General features: G+C 36.4%; 1 protein-coding gene across 2 annotated transcripts; it reads right to left on the reverse strand.

Moving 5' to 3' along the window:
* Positions 1-909: 909 nt before the first annotated feature.
* LOC149005555 (protein LSD1-like) lies at positions 910-16,278 on the reverse strand. Of its 2 annotated transcripts, XM_089167821.1 has the most exons (8): positions 16,208-16,278; positions 15,949-16,100; positions 13,297-13,415; positions 10,004-10,117; positions 9,123-9,235; positions 1,693-1,761; positions 1,526-1,597; positions 910-1,327 (listed from the first exon to the last, which is right to left on the reverse strand). In XM_089167821.1, exons 3-8 carry the CDS (start codon positions 13,406-13,408, stop codon positions 1,286-1,288), a joined length of 522 nt encoding a protein of 173 aa, XP_089023947.1. In that variant the 5' UTR covers positions 13,409-13,415; positions 15,949-16,100; positions 16,208-16,278; the 3' UTR covers positions 910-1,285. The 2 variants fall into 2 exon arrangements, with proteins under 2 accessions (XP_089023947.1, XP_089023948.1); XM_089167822.1 differs by lacking the exon at positions 16,208-16,278 and having other exon boundaries at positions 15,949-16,166.
* Positions 16,279-17,397: the final 1,119 nt, after the last annotated feature.

Below are 17,397 nucleotides of genomic sequence, written 5' to 3' on the forward strand. Positions count from 1 at the left end.
AACTAAAAGAAAATCATTTGAGTTGGCATGATCACGTTGAAACCATATGGAGAAGTGATTCAATTGAGACCAAAGGAATTAAAAGAATTAGGGACATGCTTAAGATAACCTTAAAAGAATGGTGACAATGGATTGCATAACTTATGTCTTGTATCAAAATATGACCTCAAATAGAGCGGATTGAAAACAAGGATACATGTAGCCAACCTCACTTAGTTGGGAAAAGACTTTATAGCAATCAAGGTAATAAATCCAAACATTCATAATGCTAGCAAAGTGGGTTAAGACTGCATCCTCGTGACCCTCCCAAGACAGGCAGTGGTGGGAACCTCATGCACCACTCTGGTGGTCTGTCTCAACCATATGGCTTACAATGTATCAAATAAATGTTTTATTGAGAAACCATAAATAATTCATTCAACACACAACAATAATTTCCTGGCATAGAATTTGCTTGGTTGGAGTTCAAACATCTCTAGTCTGGTTGTCTAAGACAGACAACTTAAAGCCTGATCAGCCAAATGCTCAAAATGCCTCTTGATACATAAGCAAGTTTTTGTTCTCTTTGTTTACCAAGAAGACAATCTGGCATATTTGCTCAACCAGATTGATACAGGAGCATTTTCTATCATCAGTGATAGAAATTGTACAGTGCTTAGTTGTAGACATAAGCTCCCATTACACTGTTTCAAACTTAACCAAAGCATCATAAGCTGATCAAGATTTTTCAGTCAAACCAACCTACAAGCAGTGTTTGCCTGCACCTGTATCCAAAACCAGCATTGAGAGAGAAGCTAGCCGCCAGCCCATTCTCTTCTCCAATGCAGAGATAACAATCGATAATGATGACATAACCTATGATTACATTCATCTGTAAGAGCAATTTAAAACACATTCCCTTACAGAAAACTGAACACACCTTGCAGTTGAACACAAAGTCTATTCGGCCGATCCAATTTGGAAAGTTAATAAAACTAAAATGAGTAAGCAATTCAACCAAATGTCATAAGCCTCAACAAAGCAACATGATTTGGATAGAAATCTCAGGGGAGAAATAAATAATTGTATAGGTACATATTAACAGAGTGATGGGGACTGATACAAAACAAAGCCTTGACAATGTCATCGTAAAAAAGTGATCGCGTTCATTCCACTTCCATAATCTCTACATACATTACAGACAATATTCTTTTTTCTGTAAAGACTCAATATTGGAAAACATCCAGCTCCACCTCCTTGTACAATTACTTACAATTGGGAATTTGACCACAATACCAGCTGTTTTTTATCTTTTCTCTGTGGTAACCCCAACAACAACATTGCTTACCTGAAACATTAAGATTTGGACAATAAGTATCTTTGGCGCTTGGTCTCACTTACAGAAAAGAGGAGGGTGGGGTTGTTTGTGTGTTTCCTTAATTGCTGGGGTGGGTGGGTGTTTAGCTCGTGAGGGTTGACACTGCTTGAATATATAAAAATTTCAAAATAAATATCTAAATTATAGTACGGAAATGAAGGAGATTACCAGCTTCCCACTTTCATCCATGGACATGGGGTTTTCAACAACAACAGTTTGGCCATGGGCTTGTGGCATGAACTACACAGCAGACAAACAATTTATCAGTTCATTGATGTCAGAAATCTGCTCAGATTCTGAAATGCCAAAACAACAGCATGGATTAAAAAAAATACCATTGAAGTTGAGGGCAAGCTGGCACCATTTGGTCTCTGCCCATGGATTGGTGCTCTCATATTACTATTCTGCAACAAATAAAATGGCTAAAAATACAGAGAGACTGATATAGGTATAGTGTCATTGGTTGCAATGCATGTGAGAGAACTTCCCTAACTAGATAATTTGAATGCAAAAAACCAAAAACAACATTAACATGGCATAGAAAGATTCATTATTTTGGACCCACTGAATGGTTGACGGTAACCAAGAAAACCCTAACATCTCCATGGTTGCATCACATTAGCCAAAAACAATATAATCTTTGAGACCTCCCACAGTGTGCCACTTATGTATTTGTTCGTTTGTGGAATTGAGTTTGAGGCACATTTCTTGAGTTTGACTAGTCCACAGAAGAGCCATACTCTATGCAGGGTCCAAATTGTAGTGTTACTACACCAAGCCACTCAATGATTACCAAAATAAAGGAAAAAACCAAGCCATTCAACTCAATCACAAAACACATCTAGCCAGGCCACTGTGAAAATGCACCATGCATAAAACCAAGATCTACAAGGTAACCCAGTGAACTAGTTTGGGCCATTTCATTGTTGAAGATTACATATACATAATAAAAATCAACAGAGGTTAGGCAATTCATATGCTAAAAATTGTATATATCATAAACATAGTAATATTACATTTATTACTTTCTCTCTCTCTCTCTCTTTTTTTTTTTTTGAGGGTTGGGGGGTGGTGAACGCAGAACATCTATCACTTATCAACATATACACTAACTTTCTGCATGTTAAGGAAAACAATTTAATATGTTCTTGCTAATATCTTAAAATTTTCACGTTAATATATAAACATAGATAAATATATTAATTTTTTTTATGCAAAGAAGTGTTAACTCAGCTGACAAAGTAACTGAACATTCCAAACCCACACCCGAATACAGTATGGGATTGAAACTCTATCTAGGTTCTGATTCTTCATAATTGTGGTCCATATTGGTAGAATTCTAACATCCACCTCAACCAGAGAAGTTTACAGCCACTACTTGGACAAAGATATGGTCTTGCCAATTACCCAACAAGTTACAGCAAAAAGATTCGACCAATTCTCCCTCATTACACCATATGCAATTTTTTTATGTGGTTTTCAGCAATTGTATAGTCTTGTGAAATAAATGGGTGGCAATAATCATTCCTTGTGGGATGAATGGTGTATTCAATTTGTTAAGGCATAAATAGCTTATTTAAAATTTTAGCCCAACAAATTTCACTTCAAGCAAAGAACTGCAGCACGAACAGTCATGGGAGAGTACTTATAGTGATGTATCAAAAGTATATTCTTTCTATTTGGAGGGGGGGGGGAAGATATCAATACCAGCAATATTTTAGGTGGAGTTTGGTTCCACATGTGGAATCAGATTCTAGAGAGTCATGATTCCAGGTAAGAAAAATCGTTTGGTTGAAAAATGACTCGGAATCCACATGATTCCACGGACTCAAGTGATTCTACAATTTAGTGTAAAATGGAGATTCTCTGGAAACCACCTCAATAGGTGGTTTCCAAATAGAATCACCCAAGTCCAGGCTCGATATAAAAGGGAAAAAAGGAGCGTGACTCCGTAGAATCACTTTCCATCAAACGAAAGCTCGACAGAAGACGAAGCTCTCCTCACTGAGAACTCGAAGCTCTGTTCACTCCTGCTGCTAAGAACTTGAAGCACTCCCAACTACTGCTAAGCACTCACTTCTGCACTCCTCACTCCTGATGCTGAGAAACCGTAGCCATCCTCAAAGAAATCCTGCTGAGAACTTGAAGCACTCCCGCTGCTGAGAAGGCGATGAACACCACCAACCTTGCGAAGAAGGATCCCTATCTTCTCTCCAACTTTAGTGTGGTGTTTTCAGAAGATCTGGAAGAAGAACCCTAGCTTCTCTGCTCTGCAACTCCAGTGTTCCCAACTTTTTCTTGGTGTTTTTGGCTTCGGCATCGAAATAGGCGGTGAGTCTCTGCATAGTCTTGATTTTCCCTGTTTGGATTAGTTTTGTGTTGGGGTTTTTAATTCTCTATCATTGTTTTACTGTTGGCTTGGTATTCTTGCATTTTGAATTTGATTAGGCAACACTCGGACAACACCCGGCATTCTCTATTTCAGCTTTGTTCAAAAAGAAAACGAAAAATGTGCAACCTAAAATAATATAATAATGAGATACAAGAAGGATTTCTAAAAAGGCTTCAAGATCGGTCTTTGGTTTTCTTAGTCTTTGTTGATTTGGTTTTAGAGTATCTTTGATGTACACAATTAACTCACATCTCTTCCCTGTGAAGCTGTGATTGATTACTCGGATCAATCTGAAAATTTTCAATCCTCAGAATTTTTGGTTCACGCTCGCTCAGGTACATACATACAAGCCATCAGGATTAATGAACCCAGCTGGTGTAGCAGTGACCCAACAGCACTATTTGACTCTCCCTGCCTTCCTCCCTGTTTTTGAAGAAAACAGAAGACTGAAGTTTTCTTTTCTTCAATCACACATGTATTTTGTGTTTTTTTTGTACTCACTCATGGAAATATGTTGCGCTTTTCTTGATCAAAGGTTATTCTGAACTTAACAAAAATTCCACATAGTTAAGTAGATGCTCAAAAAACTTATGGTTGGTGAGGTGTAAATTGATTTCTGATATGGGGATAGGGATTGGATGTATTGCGGTTTCATGTATTGAGTAATCAGGTAGATCAAACCTATCTACACAGTTATCTGTACTTCTTTCCTTGTGAAATAAAGCCTTTTATTTTTGCTCTGCCTGTTTCTTGTGTAGTAATCTTGAATCAGACAGATTTATTTATTCTCCTTCTCTTTGAATGGTCTGTCTCCGTTTTGCATTACATAGGAAAAAAAATCCATAGAAAGAATGTATTGATTTCCTTAGAGCTCTGTTTTTTAATGCATAAAAGGACTAGATATTGTCCTTTGTTGGGATCTTCGTACTCAGATGTTCCCAACAGACATGAAATCCATCGAACTCCAGAACGATTGTTTGCTCTAAAGTGAGGAATGGGTTTTTTGTGGCTGTCTGGTTGATTAATGTAAATATGGGTGCAAGGGTTTTGTTTTGTACAGCCCAAAGAAAAGAAAAAGGGGGGGGGGGGTAGGGGTTGGGTTCTGAGTCAGCATCAGGCACCTCCATGTAAATTAAAGCCACCATCCTAAATTGAATGAATTTGTTTAATCCAAGCATCACGTATTTAATCCTATCAGTCAATCCAAGAGAGTGCATTGTCTTCTCTAGCTTAACTTTGGCCCTTGAAGATGTTATATATATCGAAACTCTATTATTTATTTATTTATTATGTGGAATTTGTGTGTAACTTATTTCCCTTTCTTTTGCTTTCTTTGCTTCAAGATGTCATCTTTAATACCTAATGCATTAGTTTGAGAAATGATTCTATCGGGTCTCAAAGTTGAACCCCCCCCCCCCCCTGTAGTCATGAGACCCATGGTCTGGTGCTTCAGAGGGTCTATGGTTGTGTCATCATCAAATAGAGAGTTTCCTTTGCATAATTCTGGAAATTCTTTGAGAGATCAGAGACATACTATTGGTATGGTGAGAACAAAAAATGGACCAACTTATCATGCTCATAAAAAAGGAGCTGCACAGGTAATTTGATTTTTGCTTCTTCAAATTTCAGTTAAGAAATGTGGTTCACTATTGACCTGAAATTCCAGCTAATGCTTAAGACCATGTTTCTTCTATCTGGCTATTATGCATTCTGGGCTCACCTCTTAAATGACACTAGGATTAGGCAGCTCCTGCTGTACTACCAATTCTGTAAGAATGGGACTACCTGGCAGAACAGATTGCTTTCTTTCTTTTTTTCTCTGCAGTTATATCTTGATGGCTATCCAAATATATTGTAGAATATGAATTCCATTTGCCCAATTTTTCTTTTCATGAACAGGACATTGTGGTTGGTTGCTAAATTCTAGAGAGCACGCTCAATTTGTTAGATGTTTCTATTTATAATATATTTTGGGTTGGATGGGTTGCAGGATTGAAAAGACTCCTCCGGTAAAGTAGCAGTATAAAGCATTAAATGGGTTATCTTTTAATATTTGTTAGATGTTTCTATTTATAATATGATGCTTGAGTACTTTGGACAATTTCTGGGTTTTCATGAGGATGACCAGCCATCTGTCTCTTCACAGCATAATCAGGTATTAATCTAATGCTTCTGAAATTCCAGATCTCCTTGTTCTTCTTCTTTCTGGGTTCTGTTGGTTGATGTTTCAGTAATTGCTTTTACAGGAAATGGAAAGTAAATCTCATCATCATGGACTGTATGCCTGGAATGAAAGGCTATGATCTGCTCAATTAAATCAAGGTTTGTTTTTGTTTTTACTCTTTTTGTTTTACTCTCTATTCTAGGAATCTTTCTCACCTAGTAATTCTTTTTCAAAGAGACTTAATAGATTTTTCCTGGTTTTGTTCTACAGGAGTCTTCATCTCTAAAAGACATACCTGTTGTTGTCATCATGTCCTCTGAGAATGTACCTTCTAGGATTAACAGGTAAAAACAAATCAAGATTATCTCTCTTCAGCACTTCCAATTGGGTTTTGAAAACTTGAAATTTTATCCTCATCTATCTAGAAAAGTCTTTATGATTGGATGCTACATAGACAACCAGATATTTTTTCTCTCCAGATAGGCCTCTAACTCAAAAACCTAACTCAACTGGACTAGTTCGGTCCCATTGTTTTGATTTGATTTGGACATGATTGGCCACACTTGACTAGCACTTCATTTATTAAGAATTGGGTTGTCAATTTCTAGTTGAATGGCTGACTGCAGTAATCCCAACCAACCCTTTCTTGGTTCCTTCTATGATATGCAGCATGTAAACGATCCTTAGAAGGATATTATCCTCTAGTGTGAGTCCCACCAGCCAATGCCATATGTATAAAACAAACAGAGTTGATAAGATTAATATTATCTTATTGTTTGTTCCACCTGAATTTTGCTAATTTCTCAATGTGTATCTGTTTCCTGCTATTTGTGGTAGATGGGAGAGAGGAAGGACAAAGCTTTGAAAGAACTCAGAGATCAGTTGGCTATGAAGCAACAAGGAGCAGGATCTGGCGCTGAAAAACAGAACTTTTGGGAGAGCTCTTGTTAGGTCATGGTTTCAATGTCAATCTTGATCCTGGTAGTTTTTGCAAAACAGTAGAATGGTCCATTTGTTCATTTTGAATTGGTTGAAAGGAGAGCATAGGTATAGCTGTATAAATTAGTTTCCTAGGAGACGAAGGAAAATTATTTTTAATAGTCCTTCCATCTGTTTTGTAAAGTGATTGCTAGGGTTAATTATGGTCCAGCAGCAGAGACCTGTTTTCCTATTTCCTATTTTCACACCTTTTGATAGGGAGAAAAAAAATCACTTATTGAATCACTATTAAAAGTTTCTCCAGATGAGGCTCTTGCATTTTGTAGTCAAATGTGCCATTGCATTGTTTTAGAAGGGAAAATAATATATTATATTTAATCTCCAACTCCCATTTTCAATCAGAAAATCAATAGTTAGGGGTTTCACTAATCATTCTTCAAATCTGTAGTTCAATTCTGATCCTAGATATCAACTAATAAGAATCTGGCCAAGACATTTAAAGTAAAGATTGACCCATTAAATGAAATTGAAAACCCAAATGGAAAAACGAAAACAAAATTCAAGGCAAAAATGGATTTGTTGATATAGAGATTGACCTTGAAAACAGTTGAAGAGATGGGCATCCTTGTACAATGGTTCAGTCATATAGGGACATACATTTAAAGTTTTAAACATCATCATAAATTAAAGGGTTTGCTTGATTGATGAAAAGGGTATTTAGGTCATCTACAGGCCCTTAAATGGTAGCTATGGAATTTTAAAAAAAAATGTAGGCATAATACAAAACTAACATGAGTTAAACACTACAAAATGATTAAGTGTTTGATCATTTTAACTGGACTTTGATCCCATTTAATTTCATTTCCTTCACTTATCTGCACACTCGCTGCGATGCCAATAACAATGCATGGACCCTAGATTTATAGCCAATGGCAGGTTGGCTATAAATGGAAAGAGATCCAAGAGGTTGACATTAGCCAGGAGCATGAAAGGGATCCTAATTAAACTGGGTGTTCGTTAGACCTCTTATCTTAAATTATAGGACCATGCAACATTGGACCCAGTACATCAAGTTGTTGGTGGTGGTGGTTTGTTTAATTTGGTACTCTCATCAAGTTTTGGTCTTGCTAGGTTTTATATAATGTAGTTACACTTATATAAAATTATATATTACCCTTAACAGGGGAAAAAAATATATCCAAACTAAAGGAAAAAATTGTCATCTCATCTTAACTAACCAAGAAAGGGGGAGCAAGAGAGTTCTTCCTCTTCCTCTCAATAACCCTCAACCCAGTAATAAATGGTTGTTCAAAGTGATTCAAGTTGAATCCACTCACAAAATCAGGATAACCAAACAGTTTTTCAAACAGATTCACTTTCAGAATCAGGGTAACCAAACAGTTTTTCAGACAGATTCACTTTCAGAATCAAGGTAACCAAATGGTTTTTCAAACAGATTCACTTGCCAGAATCAGGGTAACCAAACAGTTTTTTTATTTTTTCAAATATGATTCTACAGAACCTAATTCCATAGACTCATGATTCCCTAGAAACATGATTCTGAAGCGGATTCCAAGGAATTGCGGAACCAAACGCCACCTTAACCAAATAATTGACAGCTTAAAAAGCACTGACCATAATTTGTTCCAACTTCAAATTTTAAATACAAGAGACAGCAATATCATGATTAAAATGTTAATCTAAAAATATACTGCGACCAATGGACGACAACAGAATGCAATAACTAATTACAGGTCATTTTACCAAAATTTGATGACATTACAATCTAAAAATTAATAAATAGATTTATCACCGCATTCTCCAATATTATATTAATAGACTACTGATAAATAGTAATTAAATACTGACATTGTCACTTGCCTCAGTTAATTTTATACTGACTATGAATGAGATTAAAAATCCCTAGATAAGAGCCCTATGACAACATGTTTATGATGAGATAATGATAGACTGAAATCAGCTCAAAAAATCATAATGTCTGAACAGCATCATTAAGAGTATGTTTCTTCCATATTTACTAATAATAAACCTCTTTCACAAGATCAAATGAGAAAATGAACATGCTTATGTAACCACTGATGATTGATGTTGTTTCCTCAAGGTAGTGCAATCTAAATAGGTTAAGGGAATTGGATGAATCCTACAGTCTTCAATGTTCTGCTTCTGAATCTGGTCTTCAAATGCTATTTCCAAAAAAACAATAGATAATGAAAAAAATGGAAAAAGCCAAATGATACACGTGAACTTACCCCAATATTTGTAACATATTGACAGACTGCACATTTGACTGATGGTGCACCATATGGGTACATAAGCATTGTATGGCATTGGCCACAGTTCACATGAGCAACATTGTTCGATGCTTCAGACATAAAGGAAGATTTGTATTAGACTCTGACAAAACCAATCATGAAAAAGACAAGGGCGAAGCAGAGAGAGGAGAAGGAACTTTAATTCATCTTGCACCAAATAAATTACAAAGATGAAGAAACCTGTGCACAAAGAATAAAAAGAACAGATTGAAGAATCCACCATTGTGGGTCAGTAAGGACAGATATCAGAACTATTGACCCACCCAGGAAGATGCATCACTGATTCATAGGCGAGAAAAAGAAAATTGATAAGAGGATCCTAACTGTCCAATCACTTGATGGCAAGGGGGAAAGGAAAAAGAAACATATCATAATAGTAACTTCCAACTAATATGACAGAAGGATCCTAACTGTACAATCTTTTGGTGGTAAAATGAAAATATAAAATTAGCAAGCAAAAGGAAATGTATTGTAATAGTGTCATCCATCTTGTGTCATATTTCCATATAACTCCTTAGAAGTAGGATACTCATCCAATAATGAGCATAGATCCCATACAAATGTGGCCTGTAGGGTCAAGATGACCCTTCTTCCTTTATCCTCTTGATGACATACAGATTCCTTCTAACTACAAGTTCCAATGATGTAGTAAAAAAGAAAACCTTATTTAAAAAAATACACTAAAAAATGTGGTTGGATGAAAGAACTGGCTTACAACCACAAGAATAGAAAAACAGGCTTTGGAATCTCTCAGTTATTTACTAATTAGAGGGCATTGATATTTTGTATGCTCCAGAAAAAGGGTCCATGAAGGATACCTGGTCTTGCAAGGTTAATCGTATGGCAGCACGAGCATCTCACACTTGTTGCTCCACGGTTATACATCAACAATGTTCTGCAACCGCCACACACAATCTGAGCCATTTCCATGCCTAGCATGTGCAACAGTACCAAAAAATTATTCTCAACAGATTAGGATAAAATAAAAGAAATTAAACATTCCATTTAAATCCTTAAAATTGTAGCCAAAGCAAAAATATAAAAATACACTATAAGTGACAGCTAGTAACAAAATCATAGCAGCTTCAACAGGGCCGTATATGATGCAGAGCCAGCACCAAATTGGGCTTCTTTCTTAGGAAATAGCCTAGGGATGGGTTTACATATATTATGGGCCTTGGGCCCCTGGGTTGCATTGTCAGACAACTTACTGGAACTAAAATATGGGTAAATGAGTTGATTACCAAAATCAGCATTTAACAAGTTTAATTTTGTTTCAGAGGTAATGTAACCACTTAAGAGTCACATGACGTAATTAAAATTAGTCGGTCAGTCAAGAATATGTAGCATGTAGGTCTTCTAACTTCTTATGTTAGCTTGTAATAGGACTCATCATCTGTTTTAACTTAATCAATGGACTTCTTTAAAGATAGAGGTTTGTTTGGGTCAGCTACATGGTTAGCTAGCAGTTAGGTTATCCAAAAAAGATTTGAGTTAGCTAATAGTTAGTTCTTTTGCAGTGTGTTACCGAACTTGTCGTAGTTAAAGTTAGGATTTCCATTTCAGGAGGGATTTGAGTTTGTAATGAGCCAATCACAACGTCCCTATTTATGGGAAGACTAGAAAGATTTGATTAATAGAATTGTTGATTGCAAAGCGAGAGGGTCTTCAAGTTTAAAGCAGCTGCAGCTGCTGATGTTTTCTTCTCCATCAGAAGACTGGTTGGTGCATCATATCCAAACTGACAGCAACATCCAAGTGAATCCTCAGGAACTTGAAGTCCAACCCATGAAAAGGCTGTACTATACAATTATTTGAGAATTGGGGGCTAAAGTGATATGGATTAAGATGGTTCAGTTTTGAATGAAAGATCTACATCAAGATATCGTAGATTTGTAGGTGGTAATTTAGTCACATATAGGAACAAGAAACAACCTGTTGAGGCCCAATCTATGCAGGTTGAGTTTAGGGCTATGGCCCATGGAGTTGTGAACTCCAACAGATGAAGAGGCAAGTCCAAGAGTTGGGGTTAAAAAATGCAGCACCAATTATACATTAATCTTATAACAAGGCAGCCATAAATAAAGCCCACAATCCTATGCAACACGATAGCACAAAGCATAGTGAGGTGGACAGGCAATTCATCAAAGAGAAGAATTACTCCCACTACATCTGTACTTCTTTTGTCAAGACAAACAATCAACCATCTGGCATCTTTACCAAGGGTAAACCTGGGTACATCTCCTTGCAAAGGGTTGAACAGATTGCAATCAGTGGAGTTGCAGTTGAAAAGATAAAACTAGAGACTAATACGGGATGCAAGGACAAAAGATTTAAATATACAAGAGAATAGGTGGTGAAAAGGAATGCAGACCAAACTCAAACAAAACCCCCAAGTAGCTAACAACTGGAAGTTAAAGAATGTAGTCGAGCAAGGAGAAAGGTGAAAGCAAAAGAGTGGAGAAGAAGAGTAGTCTCTTTTCAACACCTATATTACTTCACCATAAGGAGAATGATGCAGTAGCCTTAGCCTGGTTAGACCAACATGATCCACTTCAGAGACCTAGAACAAGCGCTGGCCCTAAACCAGTTTTCTGGTTTGGGAAGGGCTGGAATTAACAATAAATTATTTTAATTATTTTAATTCTTTCAATAGCTTGGGTAGATGATGTAGGAATCTCTTGGTAGCTTTCCCTTTTCCCAGCATTACCTCAGTATCATAGTTTCCTCTTTCAGCTGGTTTCTATTTTTGAGGGTTCATATTTTCTTATGCAAGGGTTGTTGCCTATTTGTTCTACTATAAGCTTAGTAAAGAGAGACTGCATGAGAGTGTGTGTGTGTGTGTGTTAAATGAACTTTCCCTTCCTCCTTTTTCCTATTCTCCTAATTATATCACCGTGAAAGCACACCGTAGCAGGCCCTTCTAAGGTCTGTAACAATGAAAGTAGAAGATTGGCCATCAAACCCCTGCTATAGCTGTTGTCCCTACAACCCATCCCTGTCACACTCCCTTCAAAACATGAAAATTTACAAATCATCAGTCAATAGTTTAGACCATAAGGAGATCTCAATTAAAACTTCACTGTTATCTGACCAACGTTTTGAAAGCTATGAGAATTTCTCCTTAAACTTTAACACTGTCCTATTTCCTATCATATTGGTTTTCAAAAAATCCAACTAATCTAAATTAAGTTTGGCATATCATCATCTGTCTGATCTGTTCTCTGACTTCAGTAGCTGATTTCTCGCTTGGACCCAAATAATTTCCTGTATCTCGTTTCATCAACAGAAGTAGTACTTTGCAAACATAATTCCCTGTTCTTGTAATTCAAGTAACAGCTTGCTTGGCTTTACATTAAATCACAGTGGGAATTTGATGTATGTGTCTCAGCTTGTCTTCCTCTCTCTTTCTTGCACCAAAAGTAGAACAAAAAACACAATTCCAAAAATGATACCATATCCTACATCTTTGTAAAGATTTACAATCGGGAGAGGAAAAAGTTGCCAACGGTAAAGGAAGATGAAGAAGCACTTCTTTTTTACCACTACATCTTATGTTTACAAACATTACTCATGAGCCATATCTCCCAAACTTTGAGAGCATTTACAACTGGGGAGGGAAGATGTCACAAACACTAGAAGAAGATGAAGAAACGAGTCGAGCATAAGGTTTTCCGTTCAAAGTTATTCTTGTGTTTTTGAAAAGTTTAACTTGCTTACATCAGCATTTAACTGTGATTTCCTACTGCTAGGGGTTGTCATTAATATATTTTCACCTTATAGGGGTCTGATTGATAAATTGGATAATTCAGGGGATGGCATTAATTTAAAGTGGTAACTCAGGGGCAGGCGCTAAAAATTTCCGTCAATTACATGTATGTGTAATCTTCCCTAGTATAGAGTAACTAATAACTTGATCAAACCGGAAAGTTTTCTAAACTAAGCTAGTAATATTAGCACCAGATGTAATCTTCAGTCTCTTATGTTGCATCAAGTAGATTTTTTTTAAATCTTAATATTCTTTACTGGAAAAAATAAAACAAAAAGAAAAAGGTTTTGATAATTTTTTTCCCTCTTTCTTCAAATAAAAAGATATTAACAGGATTATTACCTGGAGGCGGGGCTTGAGTAATCATATTGCATATTGCACAACGGACATTTGTGGCTCCTCTAGGATAGAGAAGAAGGTTCCTGCATCCATTACAAACGAGCTGGCTCTGCATATCTAAACTGTTAACAAACTAAATGTTAGTTTGAATGCAAAATTGAAGTTCCCAACCCAAATTGCAAAATTCTATCACAACTGTATACATGCTGCCTAAGACTTCAATTATAGATTCCAAATGGCCGCCAAAATTCAGTCTAATTGCATCATTCGATTTGTCTGTAATCTTAAAAAAATAACTCTGTTTTAATTGTCCAGAGATAGACCTTGTAAATCTCCAGTTTTGCATTAAAATATGACTTGAAAATCCATGACAACATCTCAGCAATGATAATTTGCAAGACTTACGAGAGATGTTAAATGAAAACAGATGCTGAATGAAATGAAATCACCCAAAGGCTCATCTTTTATATTCATTATGGATAAGATTCCTCAAGCTCACAAGGTAAAGGTCAATAGAGGCCCAACAACTTAATCCCCGTAATCAATTTAATCCCAGATAGTGATTTATCAACATAAACATCAAAAGACATTATGAAACTATACATAAAAATAAATAAAAAATGTGGACCAGCTTTGGTTTTCCTTCAACTGAGGAAGATTGATGCTCGAGCATCTTTCTTGTAATGACTTCCTTCAAGAAGAAATTAGCATAAGCATTTGGTCGAAAGGAGATAGATTACATCCGGCAATATATGGCTACCATGTTTTCAAAGGGGACGTTTTTCTCAGAAGAATTTATTAGGGCTGAAGTTATAGACAGCTCTCTTACCAATAGAAGTATAAAGGAACTGCATTGGCATATACTTCAATCATCTGCTTTGCATTATCATTTATCACACAAGAATTATCTTATATACAAATCATTAAAAAACACCAATATTGCGAGTATGGTGCCCATCTTTGTGGAAGTCCAATATTCCAAGTGGCCCTTCCATATATGAGAGATCCTCCTTTAGTTGCAATGATACATACTGTATAAGATCAGCGTGATCCGCCACATACTTCTTTAGTATTGACACATAGAACACATGTATATTGGACAGCCTCGGGGGCAATGCAAGTCTATATATGCTGCTGTCCCAACCTTCTCCAGAATTTCAAATGGTCCCACGTATTGTGAACTTAGCATTCTTTTTCCTACCAAATCTTATCACATTTTTTGTTGGTGCTATCTAAGAAGACTTTGTCACCTTCATTAAAATCCAATGGTTTCCTTTTCACATCTACACAAACTTTTCTGTCTACTTGGGGCAGTCTCCATCCTCTTCTATATTAATTTAATCTTTACACAAATCAGTTGCATATCAAAATATACTTTATATGTCACAGTTTGGCAATTCGTCAGCCAGCACCTAGCAAATTTGCTGAGGGACACCTTAGGATCAATAAATTGCTATGCCCAGGTCCAAGTGGAGCTAAGATTCAATTTTACTGAGATAAGGCTGCAATCACAAGTCATTGGAGAACAAGGCTGAAACTCTCAGCTAGCAAAATATTGCTAGGGTTGTGAATTGCAGCACTGAAAGCCAAACCAATGTTGAGGCTTAAGCACAAACCAACTAGAACTTCTCAAGGGCAGCTTCTAATGATACAAGGAAGAACCAACAGTATATTTTGAAAAAGGAAGACGTATAATCTAGTCATGTAATTTGGTCATAAAGGCCCAACAACTTAATCCTGGTATCAATTTAGTGGGTGTTAGTGATCCATCTGATCATGTAATGGCAAGTGTGTCTCATGAGATTTTCTTCCTAAGAAGTACAGCTTCACGTGTGCTCATCCATATGGAGATCAAACTTGTTTGTAGGAGAAAGATATTAACGAAATCCTCAACATCTTCACGTTAATTTGTAATGAAACCAACAAATAGTAATATTTTGATGAAAAGAAAATAACTTCCACAAAGTTTAGAGGGTGTGACACCTTCTTCTCACCAAATCGCAAGCAAAGTTTTGATATAGAAATTAGTTCAATATAAAAGACTAGATAAATATATAGTTGAAAACCTGAGATTCATGACTTGATAAGCACACCTGAATAAAAATCCAAAACCTCAGAAGATTTAGCTGTTGTTGAAAAAAGAAAAATTATGGGAAGGTATAATTTAGTTCCATAAATAGAATTTTTTTAGCAACGGTATATTACAAAGGTAGAAGTCCCCAAATGCATGTAATCCTTTGCCGAATGATCAATTTAGTTCTTTTATCCACCCAACATTCTTTTCTGGTTATTTTTTTTCTTTTTCGGTAAGCTTCTTTTCTGGTTTTCAATGTACACAAAATGGTTCTACAGATTCGCATGCACTTCATGTACAACCCCCGACTTCTCCATCTTCCACCATCGAAGATCGTAGAGGTTCAATTATGATATACTTATCCATCGAAAGCTTTTTCGTCCAATATCAAGATCAATTAATTAGAAAAAAGACATAAAAGGAGACCAAACGATCAAAAAAATCATCATTTTCAAAAAATGAAAATTTCCCCCAGTTCTAGAAAACCCATATCAAAATGACAAACCAAAATCACTACAAGGTGTCAGATTGCGAAACCGAAAACAAATCGATGGGAAAATAAGATTGAATTATAGAATTACCTCAGAGACAGGTGATATTCCCGCAAACGATCAAAATCCCCCGAACAATTTCCGGATTTCGGGGAATCCGATAGAACCCTCCGATATCCCAAGAATTGATCGACCCAGAGCTGGAAATTCAAGCTCAAGCCAAATAATGTCTCATTGTTGTCCTGAAGTGAAATGAACCGTAGAAAATCAGAGCTTTCTTGTGGTTGAATTTTTGAGTTAAAGACAAGGAAACGAAACTACCAATGAGAGGAAGAAGAAAAAGGTAAACCTCGTCTGCTTCTAACCGAAAATTCCAAATCTATAGTACAACTAAAGAGATTACGCTGATTAGAATATTTAGATCAGAACGTTAGTTCTCTTCCTTTAAATACCAATTTAACAATTGTCACCCTTATGGCACTGTGACCGTGACTAATGGCCTGTTGGGGGTCGTATGGCAACCTGTCCAGCACATTTATTCTGTGTCATTTGCCCATTTTGGTATAGACGTTGTCAAAATCTTGTATGACAAACCGGTCCAAACAAAAATATGCTGGTTCATCTAAAATGTGCTCAATCAGGTGATTGGCACACATTTTGCTTGTGCCCAAGAAGCTCCAAATCACGAGCACACTTTTATGTGAAAAGGCAGGGCACAATGGAGCAACTGACGGTGAATGGGGGTATTGAAATCATCTTCATTTTATTATCAAAAACCCTAAAAGTTGCTTCCCAAATCACACTTGTCTTGCTCACCTCTATCGTCTCTCTTGACTCTCTCAAGCCCTAAAGCAAGCTTGTCACTCTTTCCTCTACAACTAAAGGTTAAGCCCTAAAGCAAACGACTCTCTCGCCTCTCTCCTTCAATCTCGCCGTCTATCTGCAATTGAAGCCGCAAGCTCCCTCTCTTGTTGAGTATGAATTTGACAGAAAACAAGAATTTCCAATTTCAAGTTCGTTATCCACTCGTTTGAGTTCAACTTTAATTTCCTTTGGGTGCTCATTGGAGAAATTTGATCATGGACTTTAATTGTTGAATTGTGTGATTGTTTTCATGTTTTGGACTTGAATCGATTGTTTTCATTTTAACCTTGGTTTCCACTTCTTCATCTTCATCATCGATTCTTTGGCCCCACAGTGGATTCATCAATGATTATGGGATTTATGTCATGTTGGTTATTGGTGTCATATGATACATTCTGTATTGTTGGTTCACATATAATCCTACTCCTAAGTCCTAACAAAGAAATTAGAGATTGTTATTGTCGTTCTTATTGTTTTTTGCTCAAGTCATTAGTTGAAGATCATTATTATTCATTTGTTTCTATCATACTGTTATTGTCCTCACCAACAATTTTATCTATTTTTTTGTATAGAAAACCAATGAAATATCAATGGTCCACAACAATTTTATGTTGTCCAGTTCCTAGCAGTCTAAAGTAAGAACAAGTTTCTGGCCTTGATGTTATATTCAATATC

The sequence above is a fragment of the Hakea prostrata genome, chromosome 9, assembly GCF_041222555.1.
Source record: "Hakea prostrata isolate BN-2017 chromosome 9, UWA_Hpros_2, whole genome shotgun sequence".
In the NCBI taxonomy this organism is placed as follows: domain Eukaryota; kingdom Viridiplantae; phylum Streptophyta; class Magnoliopsida; order Proteales; family Proteaceae; genus Hakea; species Hakea prostrata.